The sequence below is a fragment of the Rattus norvegicus genome, chromosome 17, assembly GCF_021556685.1.
Source record: "Rattus norvegicus strain SHRSP/BbbUtx chromosome 17, alternate assembly SHRSP_T2T, whole genome shotgun sequence".
Classification (NCBI taxonomy): Eukaryota; Metazoa; Chordata; class Mammalia; order Rodentia; family Muridae; genus Rattus; species Rattus norvegicus.
Window position 1 is genome coordinate 93,940,415 of NC_141550.1, and position 19,246 is coordinate 93,959,660.

At 37.9% G+C, this 19,246-nt stretch overlaps 1 protein-coding gene across 3 annotated transcripts in view; it reads left to right on the plus strand.

Moving 5' to 3' along the window:
• Lyst (lysosomal trafficking regulator) overlaps nt 1-19,246 on the plus strand; it is a 196,021-nt gene that overhangs the window by 120,057 nt on the left and 56,718 nt on the right. For all 3 annotated transcript variants that reach the window (NM_053518.2, XM_087591609.1, XM_087591610.1), the window contains 3 exon segments: nt 2,255-2,433; nt 3,870-4,076; nt 18,839-19,015. In NM_053518.2, the coding sequence (NP_445970.2) occupies nt 2,255-2,433; nt 3,870-4,076; nt 18,839-19,015 (563 nt within the window).

Below are 19,246 nucleotides of genomic sequence, written 5' to 3' on the forward strand. Positions count from 1 at the left end.
AATACCTAGAGCAATCATTAAGAGACCTACAAAAATTAACCCCAGCAACAAAAGCACTATAGCTGTGTCCAGGGGTGCATGCTTTGGAAGGATAGGGCAATAGGGTCACAAGTTTGAGGTTAGACTTGTGTACAAAGCAAGCTTGTATACAAAGGAAAAAATAATTCTATAGCTAATATTCAAGCATTTATATATACACTATAAATAATATTCACATATACATACATATGCATGCACACATACATACATGCACATACATGCACACAAGAATACACACATACACACACCCCACAAGCACAACTATATGAGGATTTATGAATGTTACCTAATTTTATCATTCGACTGTGTATATGTATATCAAACCATCAAGTGGTACACTTTATATATAATATGTCATTTCTTAGAGTTAGGCCTCAATAAAGCTGAAAAAATTGCAGCACATATTAGAGTTCTGAAAGCTATTCAAGGGGACTGGAGAGATGGCACAGGAGTTAAGACCATTGTTCTTGCAGAGGACCCATGTGGCCTTTCAGTTGATTTTTACCAGTCCTGTGGTCTTAGCAAGTTTTAACTGTTTCATCTTCATTAGCATATTTTACCTTCATAGTTTCATAATTTAAGTATTTTTAAATGTCTGTATTGTTTTAAAATAAATTGTTTCCCTCTTCTGTCACATTTTATCTGCTTTAATTGATACATCTGCCACATTTATACTATGATAACTGAGCTAGTAATACAGAAGATTTGAGGTTTCTTTTTAAGTTTTGTTTGTGTGAGACAGGGTCACTCTGTAATCCCTAGCTGTCTTCACACTCACAGAGATACGCCCCCGAGTGCTGGGAATATAGGCATGTTCCACCATACCTGATCAGAGGAATTTTTAAATCAGTTAAAATGTAATTATATCACTTCCTCCCTCTCTTTCCTATCTCTAGCCCTTTCTGTGTCTCCCCTTGCTGTTCCCTCTTAGATTTATGCCCATCTTTTTCTTTAAAAATTTATGTGAGTAAATACATAAATGCAACTTGCTGAATATGTTTAGTGTTGCTCGTGCGTGTATGTTTTTGGACTGAGCACTTGGTTTGGGATAACCATTTAAAGGGCTCATATCTGGGGAAGGGTAATTCTACCTTCTTCAACAGTTGTTAATTGCCTGCAACACAGAGGTGGGACTCTGCAATTTTCCCCATCTACTTGGACATGTCAACTATTGTTATTGTTCAGGTCTTGTTTAAGTAACCATATTGTTGAAATTTCTTGGGTGCAGCTTCCCTTTCATATATATAAGACAAAATATTGCCAAAAACTTCATGGTCTTTTGGCTGTTACAGTTTTTCTACCATCAGTTCCACAATGTTTTCTTAGATGTAGGGATACAGTTGTGGATGTATCGCTAGGGGCTGGGCACCGAGTGGCCAGTTGTTCTATGCATTTTGATTAGTTGTGGCTTTCTGAAATGATCTCTATCTGCTGCAAAATAGAAGCTTCTTTGATGAGTGGTGAGAGCGATACTTTTCTGTGAGTATAAGGATAAGTATTTAAAATACAGTCAGAAATTATTCTGGTTTAGGAAAATGGTAGTTGCAGGTTCTCATTCAAAATCTATGATATCACTAGCCACTGGTAGTTGACTAGATTTATAAATAATGCCTGGCATGACTTTTTTTCCTATTGAGCAGCCCTTATATCCATTAGACAGCTGTTGATTACTGCCAGGATACACCTTTAAGAATATCTTTCTGTGTTGGTCATTGTGGTTCGTAGGCATCTCGGCTGGATTGCTTTCCTTCCTTGGCAACTTGACTATCATCCTGCATGATGAAAGCTAGCCCTAAGGAAGGAGAGTTGTAGGTCAGATCCAGCTAGAATCTTCCAAACTCTGTCTAAAGTGCATGGTATCTTCAGCAATAGGGACTTGTCTTTAGAAGGCAACCAAGGGCAATAGCAATAACCTATATTGTTTTGAGAGTCTCTTGGACTCCCCTAACCACCAACTTGAAAGATGGTTTTTCATGCCTAGTACTCAGATTTTTGTTAGATTAGTCTTTGTTAGATTGTTAGATTAGATAACTTCATTAAAATGTATACAATTATATGTAATTTTAGATAAATATAAAATAATTTTCCATGGCTATGTCAAATATCTTCAGTGTTATTTATCCCACCTCTTGAGTATTTTCACCAGCATCATTACCATATGTAATATCTATCAATGAGTTACCTAATTTTTATTAAATTCTTTTTTAATTCAAAGAGTTGAATTCAGATATTATTGACATTTTGAGAACTCCAGAAAATACATCCCAAAGCAAGACCTCAGTGTCCCAGACTGAAACTTCTGAAGAAGATGTGCATTATGAGCAACCTTCTGTATCCAATCCATTCCAAAAAGAAATGTTCACATATCTGTTGGATGGTTTCAAAATATCTATTGTAAGTAAATTAATGACTTGAAATGTCCATTTTCACAAAAGAAGTAGAGATCTGTATATCTGAACTCTGAGTTTCCAAATTTATATCAATTTGAATTAGTTTTTCTGTTGGGGCAGGGCATTGTTTTGAAGTAAGGACTCACTGGTAGCTTAGGTTGACTTTGAACTCCTATCTCTCATTTCTCAGTCTCATGCTAATTGACATTGCAGGCGTGTAGCATTATGCCTAACTTGGGCCTTTAATAATACAGTGATATATTTTGCTTGACTAACCTGTTACAAAATGAAGAACCTCATATAGTATCAGGGAAGAGTGGGGTTTTGATGATTGCTGTGGTTGTAAATGAATAGCCTGTTTTTAAAGGGCTTTATTTATAACTACATTTCTGAATTATTAAAAAGTTTAGATCTTGTTATAAGCATATCCAGTGCCTTCAAAATTATATAGAGTATATTGATGGTGTCTGGCTTCAGTTCCCATCATCTTACTGGAGTTTCTTTGGGTCATTCATACTTGATTATGGGGAACAAATTGATCAATTCACTCCGTCAGAAGTACTAAAGGCCAACCTAATTCTAGAATGCTATGAGTCACCACTGTCAATCTCTGAATCTAAACTGGATTTTAGTGTCCAGCAGAGACCTTAAGAGTGGGAGTAATTAGAAAGTCATTCTAAAATTGCGTCTAAGCTCTAATACATACTGATTCCAGTATTAAATTCAGGTGATTTGGTCAAGATGAGGCTAATGTTAGAGTTACATTTAAAACAAAAACTAGGGGAAATTGTTGATTATTTCTATATAGTTCTACATTTATAACTGTAGTACTCATTATGGTAATACTGACTCATTTTTATTATGAGTTCCTTGTCTTTCATATTGTAAAATCAAAGTGAACTTACTACCCATTATTCTGATTGTTTTGATTTGATTTTTATTTGATAATCTGTAAGCCCTTGGTGGTTTTTGAAGAATGATTCATGATACTAGCTTCTCCTTCTGTACCTTTTTGTATTTGTGACAAAAATATATAAAGTTCTGAATATTGTCACACATCTGTCTCTTAAACTCTCATTTGTATGGATATATGTATGAGTGTCTAAATATTAAATCTAGAAGGAATTGTGTTCTGTTATCTTCCTTTGGTTTCTATGAGGCTAGAATATTATTGCTTAAGAAGTCTGAGCCAGAGCAGTCCAGCTTGCTCAGAAGGACTTGTGTAGAAGGACCACACAAATGGCAACCACCTGACTTTGATCCCTGGAACCTGTGTAAAGGTAGAAGAAGAGGTTAAACCCCTAAAGTTGTCCTTTCACCTCCACACCATGCGGTGGCACACAGGCACCCTCTCTACACAGAGTAAAGCTACTTCTGCTGCTACTACTAATACTTAGTTTTTTTAAAGTGTAATCTTGATTCACTCCTATTTTGACTCAGGGTTCAAGTAAAACTGGCACTTCTAAGCAGCAGTGGACTAAAATTTTGGGGTCTTCTAAAGAAACCTTACGAGTCCAGCTTGGAAGATTGCTAGCACATATTTTGTCACCAACCCACACTGTACAAGAAAGGAAGCAGATACTTGAGATAGTCCATGAACCAGCTCATCAGGATATACTTCGTGACTGTCTCAGCCCCTCCCCACAAGTAAGTATCTCAGCATTTTGACAAAGCATTTCAAAACAAGGATGGAAAACTGTGTTCATGCTGTCAGGAGTGTAGTTTTCTTACCAAATAAATTTAACTTGAGTCCTTCCCTCATACTTTTTAGGCTTGATTTGACTTCTTCATGGTTATTTTGCAGCTATTTTCCAGGGCTTAGATTAAAATTTTTATATCTGGCTTATTTTTAACTCTTTTTTAATTTCATATTTTATTTATATACATTTCAAATGGTATCTCCTTTCACGGTTTCCCCTCTGGAAACCCCTATCCCATCCTACCTCCCCCTGCTTCTATGAGGGTGCTCCTACATACACCAACACACTCCTGCCTCCCTGGCCTGGCATTCCCCTACCCTGGGGCATCAAGCCTTCCAAGGACCAAGGGGCTCTCCTCCCATTGATGCCCGACAAGGTCATCCTCTGCTACATATGTGCTAGAGCCATGGGTCGCTCCATGTGTACTCTTTGGTTGGTGGTTTAGTCCCTGGGAGATCTGGGGAGAGGTGGGGATCTGGTTGGTTGATTGTTGTTCTTCCTAAGGGTTGCAAATCCCTTCAGCTCCTTCAGTTCTTTCTCTAACTCCTCCATTGGGACTCCATGCTCAGTCCAATGGTTGGCTGTGAGCATCTTATCTTAATCTGTATTTGTCAGGTTCTAGCAGAGCCTCTCAGGAGACAGCTCTATCAAGCTCCTGTCAGCAAGCACTTCTTGGTATACACAATAGTGTCTGGGTTTGGTGACTGTGTATAGGATGGATCCCCAGGTCAGGCAGTCTCTGGATAGCCTTTCCTTCAGTCTCTGCTTCATACTTTGTCTCCCTATTTTCTCCTGTGAGTATGTTGTTTCCCCTTCTAAGAAGCACTGAAGCATCCACACTTTGCTCTTCCTTCTTCTTGAGCTTCATGTGGTCTGTAAATTGTATCTTGGGTATTCTGAGATTTTGGGCTAATATCCACTTATCAGTGAGTGCATACCATGTGTGTTCTTTTGTGATTGGGTTACCTCACTCAGGATGATATTTTCTAGTTCCATCCATTTGCCTAACAATTCCATGTACTTACTGTTTTTAATAGCTGAATAGTACTCCATTGTGTAAATGTACCATGTTTTCTGTATCCATTCCTCTGTTGAAGGACATCTGGGTTCTTTCCAGCTTCTGGCTATTATAAATAAGGCTGCTATGAACATAGTAGAACATGTGACTTTGTATATGTTAGAACATCTTTTGGGTATATACCCAGGAGTGGTACAGCTGGGGTCTCAGGTAGTACTATGTTCAATTTTCTGAGGAACCTCCAGACTGATTTCCAGTATGGTTATACCCATTTGCAATCCCACCAACAACAATGGAGGAGTGTTCCTCTTTCTCCACATCCTTGCCAGCATCTGCTGTCACCTGAGTTTTTGATCTTAGCCATTCTGACTGGTGTGAGGTGGTATTTCAGCGTTGTTTTGATTTGCATTTCCCTGATGACTAAGGATGTTGAACATTTCTTTAGGTGCTTTTTGGCTATTTAGTATTCTTCAGTGGAGAATTCTTCATTTAGCTCTGTTCTCTATTTTTAATAGGGTTATTGGTTCTCTCAAGTCTAACTTCTTGAGTTCTTTGTATATACTGGATGTTAAACCTCTATTAGATGTAGGATTGATAAAGATCTTTTCCCAATCTGTTGGTTGCTGTTTTGTCCCATTGACAGTGCCCTTTGCCTTACAGAAGCTTTGCAGTTTGATGAGGTTCTATCTGTGGATTGTTGATATTAGAACATAAGCTATTGGTATTTTGTTCAGGAAATTTTTCACTGTGCCCATGTGTTCGAGGCTCTTCCCTACTTTCTCTTCTATTAGTTTCAGTGTATCTGGTTTTATGTGGAGATCATTGATACACTTGGACTTGAGCTTTGTATGAGACAATAAGAATGGATCGATTTGCATTCTTCTACATGCTGACCTCCAGTTGAACCAGCACCATTTGTTGAAAATGCTGTCTATTTTCCACTGGATGGTTTTAGTGCCTTTGTCAAAGGTCAAATGACCATAGATGTGGGGATTATTTCTGGGTCTTCAATTCTATTTCATTGATCTACCTGCCTGTCTCTGTACCAATACTATACAGTTTTTATGACTATTGCTCTATAATACTGCTTGAGGTCAGGAATTCTTTTATTGTTGAGGATAGTTTTTGCTATCCTGGGTTTTTTGTTATTCCAAATGAATTTGCAAATTGATCATTCTAACTCCATGAAGAATTGAGTTGGAATTTTGATGGGGATTTCATTGAATCTGTAGATTGCTTTGGGCAAAATGGACATTTTTACTATATTAGTCCTGCTAATCCATGAGTGTGGGTGGTCCTTCCATCTTCTGAGATCTTCAATTTCTTTCTTCAGAGAATTGAAGTTCTTGTCATACAGATCTTTCACTTGCTTGGTTAGAGTCACACTAAGGTATTTTATATTATTTGTGACTCTTGTGAAGGGTATTGTTTCCATAATTTCTCAGCCTGTTTTTCCTTTAAATAGAGGAAGGCTACTGATTTGGCTTAATTTTATACCCCGACACTTTGCTCAAGGTGTTTATCAGGCTAAGTAGTTCTCTGGTGGAATTTTTGGGGTCACTTAAGTATGCTATCTTATCATCTGCAAATAGTGATATTTTGACTTCTTCTTTTCCAATCTGTATCCTTTTGACCTCCTTTTGTTGTCTAATTGCTCTGGTTAGGACTTTGAGTACTATATTGAACAGGTGGGGAGAGAGTTGTTAGTCTTGTCTATTACCTGATTTCAGTGCGATTGCTTCAAGTTTCTCTCCATTTAAGTTGGTGTTGGCTACTGGTTTGCGGTATATTGCTTTTATTATGTTTAGGTTTTGGCCTTGAATTCCTCATCTTTCCTAGACTTTTATCATGAAGGGATGTTGAATTTTTTCAAATGCTTTCTCAGCATCTAGTGAAATGATCATGTGAGTTTTTTTTCATTGAGTTTGTTTATATAGTGGATTATGTTGATGGCTTTCCATATATTGAACCATTCCTGCATCCCTGGGATGAAGCCTATTTAATCATGGTGGATGATCATTTTGATGTGTTCTTGGATTTGGTTTACAATAATTTTATTCAGTATTTTTGCATCAATATTCATAAGGGAAATTGGTCTGAAGTTCTCTTTCTTTGTTGGGTCTTTGTGTGGTTTAGGTATGAGTGTAATTGTGGCTTCATAGAACGAATTGGGTAGTGTTCCTTCTGCTTCTGTTTTGCGGAATAGTTTGAAGAGTATTGATGATATTGTGTCTTTATTGAAGGTCTGATAGAATTCTACACTAAACCCATCTGGTCCTGGTCTTTTGTTGGTTTGGGAGACTTTTATCGACTGCTTCTATTTCTTTAGGGGTTATGGGATGGTTTAGATGGTTTATCTGATCCTGATTTAACTTTGGTACCTGTTATCTGCCTAGAAATTTGTCCATTTCATCCAGATTTTCCAGTTTTACTGAGTAGACTTGATGATTTTTTGGGTTTCCTCAGATTCTGTTGTTATGTCTCCCTTTCCATTTCTGATTTTGTTAATTTGGATACTTTGTGTGCTCTAGTTTGTCTGGCTAAGGATTTATCTATCTTGTTGATTTCCTCAAAGTATCAGATCCTGGTTTTGTTGATTCTTTGTGTAGTTCTTTTTATTCCTACTTGGTTGATTTCAGCTCTGAGTTTGATTATTCCCTGCTGTCTACTCTTCTTGGTTGTATTTGCTCTTTTTGTTCTAGAGCTTTCAGATGTGCTGTCAAGTTACTAGAGCATACTCTCTCCAGTTTGCTTTTGGAGGCACTCAGAGCTATGAATTTTCCTCTTAGCACTGCTTTCGTTGTGTCCTGTAAGTTTGGGTATGTTGTGACTTCATTTTCATTAAATTCTAAAAGCCTTTAATTTCTTTATTTCTTCCTTGACCAAGTTATCATTGAGTAGAACATTGTTCAGCTTCCGTGTATATGTTGGCTTTCTGTTGTTTTTGTTGTTATTGAAGACCAGCCTTAGACCATGGTAATCTGATAGGATGCATGGGATTATTTAAATATTCTTGTATCTGTTGAGGCCTGTTTTGTGACTGATTATGTGGTCAATTTTGGATAAGGTACCATGAGGTGCTAAGAAGAATTTATACTCTTTTGTTTTATGATGAAATGTTCTATAGGCATCTGTTATATCCATTTGGTTCATAACTTCTGTTAGTTTTGCTGTGTTTCTGTTTAGTTTCTGTTTCCATGATCTGTCCATTGATGAGAGTGGTGTGCTGAGGTCTTCCACTGTTATTGTGTGAGGTGCAATGTGTGCTTTGAACTTTAGTAAAATTTCTTTTATGAATGTGGGTACCCTTGGATTTGTAGCATAGATCTTCAGAATTGAGAGTTTATCTTAGTAGGTTTTTTCTTTGATGAGTATGAAGTGTCCTTCCTTATATTTTTTGATAATTTTTGGTTAAAAGTTGATTTTATCCAATATTAGAATGGCTACTCCAGCTTATTTCTTGGGACCATTTGTTTGCTTGGAAAATTGTTTTGCAGCCATTTACTCTGAGGCAGTGTCTGTTTTTGTCACTGAGGTGCATTTCCTGCATGCAGCAAAATGCAGGGTCCTCTTTACATATCCAGTTTGTTAATCTATGTCTTTTTATTAGGGAATTGTGTCCATTGATGTTGAGAGATATTAAGGAAAAGTGATTTGTTGCTTTCTGTTATTTTTGTTGTTGGAAGTGGAATTTTGTTTGTGTTGGTATCTTCTTTGGGTTTTTTTTAAAGTAGACTACTTTCTTGCTTTTTCTAGGGTGCAGTTTCCCTCCTTGTATTGGAGTTTTCCATCTATTATATTTTGTAAATTGGGATTTGTGTAAAGCTACTGTGTAAATTTGGTTTTTGTCATGGAATATCTTGGTTTCTCCATTTATGATAATTGAGAGTTTTGCCAGGTATAGTAGCCTGGGCTGGCATTTGTGTTCTCTTAGGGTCTGTATGACATCTGCCCATAGATCTTTTAGAGTTCCTGGTAAGAAGTTTGGTGTAATTCTTATAGATCTGCCTTTATATGTCACTTGCCCTTTTTCCCTTACTGCTTTTAATAGTCTTTCTTTGTTTTGTGCATTTGGTGTTTTAACTATTGTGCAACGGGAGGAATTTCTCTTCTGGTCCAATCTATTTGGAGTTCTGTAGGCTTCTTGTATGTTTATGGGCATCTCTTTCTTTAGGTTAAGGAAGTTTTCTTCTATAATTCGGTTGAGGATGTTTACTGACCCTTTAAGTTGGGAATCTTCTATAACTATTATCCTTAGGTTTGGTCTTCTGATTGTGTCCTGGATTTCCTGGATATTTTGGGTCAAGAGCTTTTTGCATTTTCTTTGACTATTGTGTCAATCTTTCCTATGGTATCTTCTGCCCCCGAGATTCTTTTATCTCTTGTATTCTGTTGGTAATGCTCGCATCTATGACTTCTGATCTCTTTTCTACATTTTCTTTCTCCAGTGTTGTCTCCCTTTGTGTTTTCTTTACTGTTTCTATTTCCATTTTTAGATCCTGGATGGTTTTGTTCAATTTCTTCACCTGTTTGGTTATGTTTTCCTATAATTCTTTAAGGGATTTTTGTGTTTCCTCTTTAAAGGCTTGTACTTGTTTACCTGTGTTCTCCTGTATTTCTTTAAGGAAGTTATTTTTGTCCTTCTTAAAGACCTCTGTCATCATATGATATGATTTTAAATCCAAATCTTGCTTTTCCAATGTGTTGGGGTATCCAGGACTTGCTGTAGAGGGAGAATTGGGTTCTGATGATGTCAAATAGCCTTGGTTTCTGTTGCTTAGGTTCTTGCTCTTGCCTCTGGCCATCTGGTTATCTCTGGTGTTAGTTGGTCTTGCTATCTCTGACTGGAGCCTGTCCCTCCTGTGAGCCGGGGAGCCTGTGATATTAGGTGTGTGAGCACTCCTGGGAGACCAGCTCTCTACGGGCGGGATTTGGGTATGTTGAGCTGTGCCACAGGGTTAACTGCAGGGCGTGGATAGAGATTGGAAAGATCCTGTTTCCAGTTGCTCTGCAGTTCCTAAACCCTGCGGTCTCCTGGCAGGTCCCTCTTTGGCCAATTATTGTAGCAAAAGTATTTGAATTCTTAAAATGTCTTTTGTGGTTACTTGTTGCCACATTGTGAATAATTTTCCTTTTTAATGCAGGTTTAAAAATCTAATTATATTGCTCTTTCTCTCCAGTCCCTCCCTGTTTCCCTCCTCCCACTCTCAACTTCATAGGCTCCTTGTCTTTGGTTATTATTGTTCCATGTATGTGTATATGTATACATAAATATATATATATATATATATATATATATATATATATATATATATATATATATATATACATACAACCTGCTGAGTCCGTTTGTTATTGAGAGCCCTTCACTCTTCTTGTTCTTTGGCAGACTGCATGTCCTCTGTAGGAAAGTTTTTTATGCCTTTTCAAGGCTGCATACAGGCTTTGTTCTGATGGCCTTCTAGGTTGGAGAGCTCACAGTTGCTTTTCTCCATTCAGCTCCTTTGTGATGAGTTCTCTTCCTTTCATGATAGTTTCTTGTTGCTGCCCCTTGCGGCCTCTTTCAGTTCTCCGAGGCTCACCATGAACAGGGCCCTCCCCTTTGTCACCACTTAGCCCTTGATTAGCTCACCCTGTATTTCTTCTGACCTCCCTTCCTTTAGAACATTCAAAATACTTCATTCTGAGAACCTTCACTCAAAATTTTACTTTTATATACTGTTGTTATTTTTTAAAGATTTATAATAGATTCAGTTTCTTAAGTCAGTTTGTTTCATTTTGGTTTTTTGAGGTGAAACTGTATTGTGCAGGCAGATCTTAAACTTGTGGGCTAAAGTTATCCTTTTGTCTCTCAAGAGGTCTAGTTTTTGAGGACTAAAAAAAGAATCTTTTCACATGAATCCTAATACCTTTTCTCATCAATAAACTGTTGATCAAAGGACATAAAATGACATTTTAGAAACAACTTAGTCATTGAGAAAAGCAGGTGTTTCTTTGCATATTATCATTTTGTACCCCAACTATCCAGCAACTGGAGCAATCTTCTGCCTTAGCCTGCAAATACTGAAGTGTGAGCCGCTGCTCTTGGCTTTTTCCCCAGATAGTTTCTTCTTAAAAGATAATTTAGAATGTCACTGCATACTGAACTGAAATCGTTTAACGTTATAAACGAGTGAGCACTACTTTAAAGACACATAAAAAAGACTCCCGTCATGAACCCTTTTATTTGCCAGCTCTTCAGTGCTTTTACTCTCACAGCATCTGCTGCTTTTCCTCTTTTGGTCAGGTAGCAGCTGTCTTCTGACTAATTTAAAATGCTACATTGAAATAAGCTTTGCTGCTTCCACGGTTGCGAATCTGAGGCTTTTAGCAACATGATATGATTCAGCATGTTAGTTTAAATATCATCTAAGACGTAATCATTTCTTGAACCATTTGTTGACATTTAATTCAGTTCATGCTTTAAAATGCCGTAAAGCTAAATTCAGTGATGTTTGTATCAATGAAGATTTCTAAAGTAAAGGACATGTGTTCAGTTTGTTGGCATAATTATTGTCTAATATTTATATACATGTGACAAACAGATGTGATAGACAGAACATGAAGGCCTACCCAACAAAACTAGGAACCACAATTTGGTTTAAGTTTGCACTTCCAAAGACAGCTGTTATCACCGCAGGAACTCAGGCTTCAGGTCTACTCATAGCCTGGCCCACCCCAACCCTCCCCTTGACGCCCATGAAGAACCGAGACGTTCAGTGTTAACAAGCTGGACACAGTCTTTTGTTCCAGATGTCTCACCATCTTCTACTGAGAGAAACTCAGAGGAAAGGGGTTGGAGATGCCCTTCTACTTTAAGGTTAAAAGATAGATTTCTCTTCTAGCTTGGTGGTCTTGCCTTTTCCTTTATCCCCAATTTATTTTCTATTTTTCCTTAACTTGTTCTCCCCAGAAGTTGGGTAACTAGATTGCTTGATTTCAGCCTTTTATGAAAGATTTCCTAATACATAGAATTAGAATAATATGGTAACTACCACATAACCCTCATATTGAATATAGATTTAATATTATACAGTATCGTTCTCACATAGGTGTCATCTTTTTTTCCCCCATCTTTATTAACTTGTGTATTTCTTATTTACATTTCGATTGTTATTCCCTTTCCCAGTTTCCTGGCCAACATTCCCCTAACCCCTATCCCTCCCCTTCTATATGAGTATTGCCCTCCTCATCCTCCCCCCATTACCACCCTCCCCCCAGCAATCACGTTCACTGGGGGTTCAGTCTTGGCAGGACCAAGGGCTTCCCTTTCCACTGGTGCTCTTACTAGGCTATTCATTGCTACCTATGAGGTCAGAGTCCAGGGTCAGTCCATGTATAGTCTTTGGGTAGTGGCTTAGTCCCTGGAAGCTCTGGTTGGTTGGCATTGTTGTTCATATGGGGTCTCGAGCCCCTTCAAGCTCTTTCAGTCCTTTCTCTGAATCCTTCAATGGGGGTCCCATTCTCAGTTCTGTGGTTTGCTGCTGGCATTCACCTATGTATTTGCCATATTCTGGCTGTGTCTCTCAGGAGAGATCTACATCGGCTCCTGTCGGCCTGCACTTCTTTGCTTTATCCATCTTATCTAGTTTGGTGGCTGTATATGTATGGGCCACATATGGGGCAGGCTCTAAATGGGCATTCCTTCAGTCTCTGTTCTAAACTTTGCCTCCCTATCCCCTCCTAAGGGTATTCTTGTTCCTTTTTTTAAAGAAGAAGTGAAGCATCGCATTTTGATCATCCGTCTTGAATTTCATGTGTTCTGTGCATCTAGGGTAATTCAAACATTTGGGCTAATATCCACTTTTCAATGAGTGCATACGATGTGTGTTTTTCTGTGATTGGGTTACCTCACTCAGGATGATATTTTCCAGTTCCATCCATTTGCCTATGAATTTCATAAAGTCATTGTTTTTGATAGCTGAGTAATATTCCACTGTGTAGATGTACCACATTTTCTGTATCCATTCCTCTGTTGAAGGGGGTCTGGGTTCTTTCCAGCTTCTGGCTATTATAAATAAGGCTGCTATGAACATAATGGAGCATGTGTCTTTTTTATATGTTGGGGCATCTTTTGGGTATATGCACAAGAGAGGTATAGCTGGGTTCTCAGGTAGTTCAATGTCCAATTTTCTGGGGATCCTCCAGACTGATTTCCACAGTGGTTGTACCAGTCGGCAATCCCACCAACAATGGAGGAGTGTTCCTCTTTCTCCACATCCTTGCCAGCATCTGCTGTTACCTGAGTTTTTGATCTTAGCCATTCTCAGTGGTGTGAGGTGGAATCTCAGGGTTGTTTTGATTTGCATTTCCCTTATAACTAAAGATGTTGAACATTTCTTTAAGTGCTTCTCAGCCATTCGATATTCCTCAGCTGAGAATTCTTTGTTTAGCTCTGAACCCCATTTTTAATAGGGTTATTTGTCTCCCTGCAGCCTAACTTTGTGAGTTCTTTATATATTTTGGATATAAGCCCTCTATCTCTTGTAAGATTGGTAAAGATCTTTTCCCAATCTCTTGGTTGCCATTTCCTTTGCCTTACAGAAGCTTTGTAGCTTTATGAGATCCCATTTGTTGATTCTTGATCTTAGAGCATAAGCCATTGGTGTTTTGTTCAGGAAATTTTCTCCAGGGCACATGTGTTCAAGATTCTTCCCCACTTTTTCTTCTATTAGTTTGAGTGTATCTGGTTTGATATGGAGGTCCTGGATCCACTTGGACTTAAACTTTGTACAGGTTGATAAAAATAGATCAATCTGCATTCTTCTACATGCTGACCTCCAGTTGAACCAGCACCATTTGTTGAAAATGCTATCTTTTTTCCATTTGATGGTTTTGGCTCCTTTGTCAAAAATCATGTGACCATAGGTGTGTGCGTTCATTCTTGGGTCTTCAATTCTATTCCACTTGTCTATCTGCCTCTCTCTGTACCAATACCATACAATTTTTATCACTATTGCTCTGTAATACTGCTTGAGTTCAGGGATAGTGATTCCCCAAGAAGTCCTTTTATTGTTGAGAATAGTTTTAGCTATCCTGGGTTTTTTGTTATTCCAGATGAATTTGCAAATTGTTCTGTTTAAATCTATGAAGAATTGGGTTGGAATTTTGATGGGATTGCATTGAATCTGTAGATCACTTTTGGTAAAATGGCCATTTTTACTATATTAATCCTGCCAATCCATGAGCATGGGAGATCTTTCCATCTTCTGAGGTCTTCTTCAATTTCTTTCTTCAGAGGCTTGAAGTTCTTATCATACAGATCTTTCACTTGCTTGGTTAAAGTCATACCGAGGTATTTTATATTATTTGGGACTATTATGAAGGGTGTCGTTTCCCTAATTTCTTTCTCGGCTTGTTTCTCTTTTGTCTAGAGGAAGGCTACTGGTTTATTTGAGTTAATTTTATACCCAACCACTTTGCTGAAGGTGTTTATCAGCTTTAGTAGTTCTCTGGTGGGACTTTTGGGATCACTTAAATATACTATCATATCATCTGCAAATAGTGATATTTTGACTTTTTCCTTTCCCATCTGTATTCTTTGATCTCTTTTAGCTGTCTGATTGCTCTGGCTAGGACTTTGAGAACTATATTGAATAAGTAGGGAGAGAGTGGGCAGCCTTGTCTAGTCCCTGATTTTAGTGGGATTGCTTCAAATTTCTCTCCATTTAGTTTAATGTTAGCTACTGGTTTGCTGTATATGGCTTTTACTATGTTTAGGTATGGGCTTTGAATTCCTGTTCTTTCCAGGACTTTTATCATGAAGGGGTGTTGAATTTTGTCAAATGCTTTCTCAGCATCTAGTGAAATGATCATGTGGTTTTGTTCTTTCAGTTTGTTTATATAGTGGATTACATTGATGGTTTTTCGTATATTAAACCATCCCTGCATCTCTGGAATGAAGCCTACTTGATCATGGTGGATGATTGTTTTGATGTGTTCTTGGATTCAGTTTGCAAGTATTTTATTGAGTATTTTTACATCAATATTCATAAGAGAAATTGGTCTGAAGTTCTCTTTCTTTGTTGGGTCTTTGTGTGGTTTAGGTATAAGATACATTGTGGCTTCATAGAAGGAATTCAGTAGCACTCCATTTGTTTCAATTTTGTAGAATAGTTTGGATAGTATTGGTATGAGGTCTTCTATGAAGGTCTGATAGAATTCTGCATGGGCCATCTGGGCCTGGGCTCTTTTTGGTTGAGAGACTTTTAATGACTGCTTCTATTTCTTTAGGAGTTATGTGGTTGTTTAAATGGTTTATCTGTTCCTGATTTAACTTTGGTACCTGGTATTTGTCTAGGAAATTGTCCATTTCCTCCGGATTTTCAAGTTTTGTTGAATATAGGCTTTGGTAGTAGGATCTGATGATTTTTGAATTTCCTCTGACTCTGTTGTTATGTCTCCCTTTTCATTTCTGATTTTGTTAATTCGGACACACTCTCTGTGTCCTCTGTTTAGTCTGGCTAAGGGTTTATCTGTCTTGTTGATTTTCTCAAAGAACCAGCTTTTGGTTCTGTTCATTCTTTGTATAGTCCTTTTTGTTTTTACTTGGTTAATTTCAGCTCTGAGTTTGATTATTTCCTGCCTTCTACTCCTCCTGTGTGTCTATGCTTCTTTTTGTTCTGGAGCTTTTAGATGAGCTGTCAAGCTGCTGATATATGCTCTCTCCTGTTTTTTTCTGCAGGCACTCAGAGCTGTGAGTTTTCCTCTTAGCACAGCTTTCATTGTGTCCCATAAGTTTGGCTATGTTGTACCTTCATTTTCATTAAATTCTAATAAGTCTTTAATTTCTTTCTTTATTTCTCCATTGACCAGGTTATCATTGAGTAGAGCATTGTTCAACTTCCATGTATACGTGGGCGTTCTTTCCTTATTGTTATTGAAGACCAGCTTTAGCCCGTGGTGGTCTGATAGGACGCATGGGATTATTTTTCTTTCTTTATCTGTTGAGGCCTGTTTTGTGACCAATTATATGGTCAATTTTGGAGCAAGTACCATGAGGTGGTGAGAAGAAGGTATATCCTTTTGTTTTAGGATAGAATGTTCTATAAATGTCTTGTTAAGTCCATTTGGTTCATAACTTCTGTTAGTCTGTCTATGTCTTTGTTTAATTTCTGTTTCCATGATCTGTCTGTTGATGAGAGTGGGGTGTTGAAATCTCCTACTATTATCGTGTGAGGTGCAATGTGTGCTTTGAGCTTTAGTAAGGTTTCGTTTATGTATGTAGGTGCCCTTGCATTTGGAGCATAGATATTTAGGATTGAGAGTTCATCTTGGTGGATTTTTCCTTTGATGAATATGAAATGTCCTTCTTTATCTTTTTTGATGACTTTTGGTTGAAAATGGATTGATATTAGAATGGCAACTCCAGCTTGCTTCTTCAGACCATTTGCTTAGAAAGTTGTTTTCCAGCCTTTTACTCTGAGGTAGTGTCTGTCTTTTTCTCTGAGGTGTATTTCCTGTAGGCAGAAAAATGCTGGGTCCTCATTATGTATCCAGTTTGTTAATGTGTGTCTTTTTATTGGGGAATTGAGTCCATTGATGTTGAGAGATATTACGGAATAGTGATTGTTGCTTCCTGTTATCTTCATATTTGAAGGTGAGATTATGTTTATGTGCTTTTCTTCTCTTTGTTTTGTTGCAAAAAGATTAGTTTTTTTGCTTTTTCAAGGGTGTAGCTTGCTTTCTTGTGTTGGGCTTTACCATTTATTGTCCTTTGTAGTGCTGGATTTGTAGAAAGATATTGTGTAAATTTGGTTTTGTCATGGAATATCTTGGTTTCTCCATCTATGTTAATTGAGAGTTTTGCTGGATACAGTAACCTGGGCTGGCATTTGTGTTCTCTTAGGGTCTGTATGACATCAGTCCAGGATCTTCTGGCCTTCATAGTTTCTGGCGAAAAGTCTGGTGTGATTCTGATAGGTCTGCCTTTATATGTTACTTGACCTTTTTCCCTTACTGATTTTAATATTCTTTCTTTGTTTTGTGCATTTGGTGTTTTGACTATTATGTGACGGGAGGTGTTTCTTTTCTGGTCCAATCTATTTGGAGTTTTGTAGGCTTCTTGTATGTTTATGGGCATCTCTTTCTTTAGCGTAGGGAATTTTTCTTCTATAATTTTGTTGAATATATTTTTGGCCCTTTAAGTTGGGAGTCTTCACTTTCTTCTATGCCTATCATCCTTAGGTTTGATCTTCTCATTGTGTCCTGGATTTCCTGTATGTTTCGTGCCAGTAGCTTTTTGCATTTTACATTATCTTTGACAGTTGTGTCGATGATTTCTATGGAATCTTCTGCACCTGAGATTCTCTCTTCTATCTCTTGTATTCTGTTGGTGATGCTTGTGTCTATGACTCCTGATCTCTTTCCTAGGTTTTCTGTCTCCAGGATTGTCTCCCTTTGTGATTTCTTTATCATTTCTATTTCCATTTTCAATTCCTTCACCTGTTTGATTGTGTTTTCCCGTAGTTCTTTCAGGGATTTTTGTGTTTCCTCTATAAAGGCTTCTACTTGTTTACTTGTGTTTTCCTGCATTTCTCTAAGGGAGTTCTTTATGTCTTTCTTAAAGTCCTCCATAATCATGATCAAATTTGATTTTAAATCTAGATCTTGCTTTTCTGGTATGTTTGGATATTCATTGTTTGCTTTGGTGGGAGAATTGGGCTCTGATGATGCCATGTAGTCTTGGTTTCTGTTGCTTGGGTTCTTGTGCTTGCCTCTCACCATCAGGTTGTCTCTGGTGTTACCTTGTTTTGCTCTTTCTGACAGTGCCTTGACCTTCCTATAGGCCTGTGTGTCAGGAGTGCTGTAGAACTGTTTTCCTCTTTTCTTTCAGCCATTTATGGGAACAGAGTGTTGTGCTCTCAGATGTGTAGTGGTTCTTGTCCACTGGCTTTCAGCTATCCCTGTGGGCGGGAACCAGAAGGGCCTGCCCCTACTGCTCCGAGGTCCCTGTGCACAGGCGGCCCAGATGGCACTAGGTGTTTTCCTATAGAGTCAGAAATGTGGGCAGAGAGTAGTCTCCTCTTGTTTCCCAGGTGTGTCTGCCCCTCTGAAGGTCTAGCTCTCCCTTCCACGGGATTTGGGTGCAGGGAGCTGCTTGACTGGGTCCTTTCAAATCCAGGTGCAGTCTGGACCACAGGGCTCCTGCAGCTTGACTGCTCCAATCTTCCTGTGCCCAGAGGCAGTATACAGACAGTTTCTCTTGGGCCAAGGATGTGGGCAAAGGTGGACAGAAGTGACAGTCTCTCCTGCCCTGTAGTCTCAGGATTGCCCACACTTCTGGGCAATTAGCTCTCTCTCCCACTGGGTTTGGGAGCAGGGAGCTGTGGGCTGGGACAGCGAGGTTTGGGCGCCAGCTTCAAAACATCGTTTATATTACTTTTAAAAGTACTTTTTTCCTATTATTTAATAAAATTAGGAATAATTCTCTAATATCAAATACCTAATACATTATTAAATTTCTTCATCTAGTCTATCATGTCTTTTATAGTTATATTAAATCTGACCCAATCAACTAACTTTAGAAATATATTTAAATTATCATTAAATAATTTAAAATAAAAACAAATATAATTAAATTTATTATTAAATAATTTAAATGTAAGAAATAAAAATCTTTGTAACTAAAGCCTTATTACTTATTTTTAAAGCATGGAGCCAAGTTGGTTTTGTATTTGTCAGAGCTGATACATAACCATCAAGATGAGTTAAATGAAGAAGAAATGGACACGGCAGAACTGCTTATGAATGCTCTAAAGTTATGTGGCCACAAGTGCATCCCTCCCAGTGCCCCTTCCAAACCAGAGCTCATTAAGATTATCAAAGAGGTGAGTCTACCAATCAGAGTTGTTGTTTTAGAAATCCTGTTGAGTGCACTTAGCACAGTAACTGAAAGATTTGTTTCATTGTTAGTGACATTTAGAATGTCACTGCATACTGAGCTGAAATCATTGATAATAGCTTACAATTATTCTTTCATTTTTGCTAAAAAATTTTTTTTGATCAGAGAAGGAAAAAATAGACATATTTTGGAGAGTTTTCAACACTCTTTAGTTCTT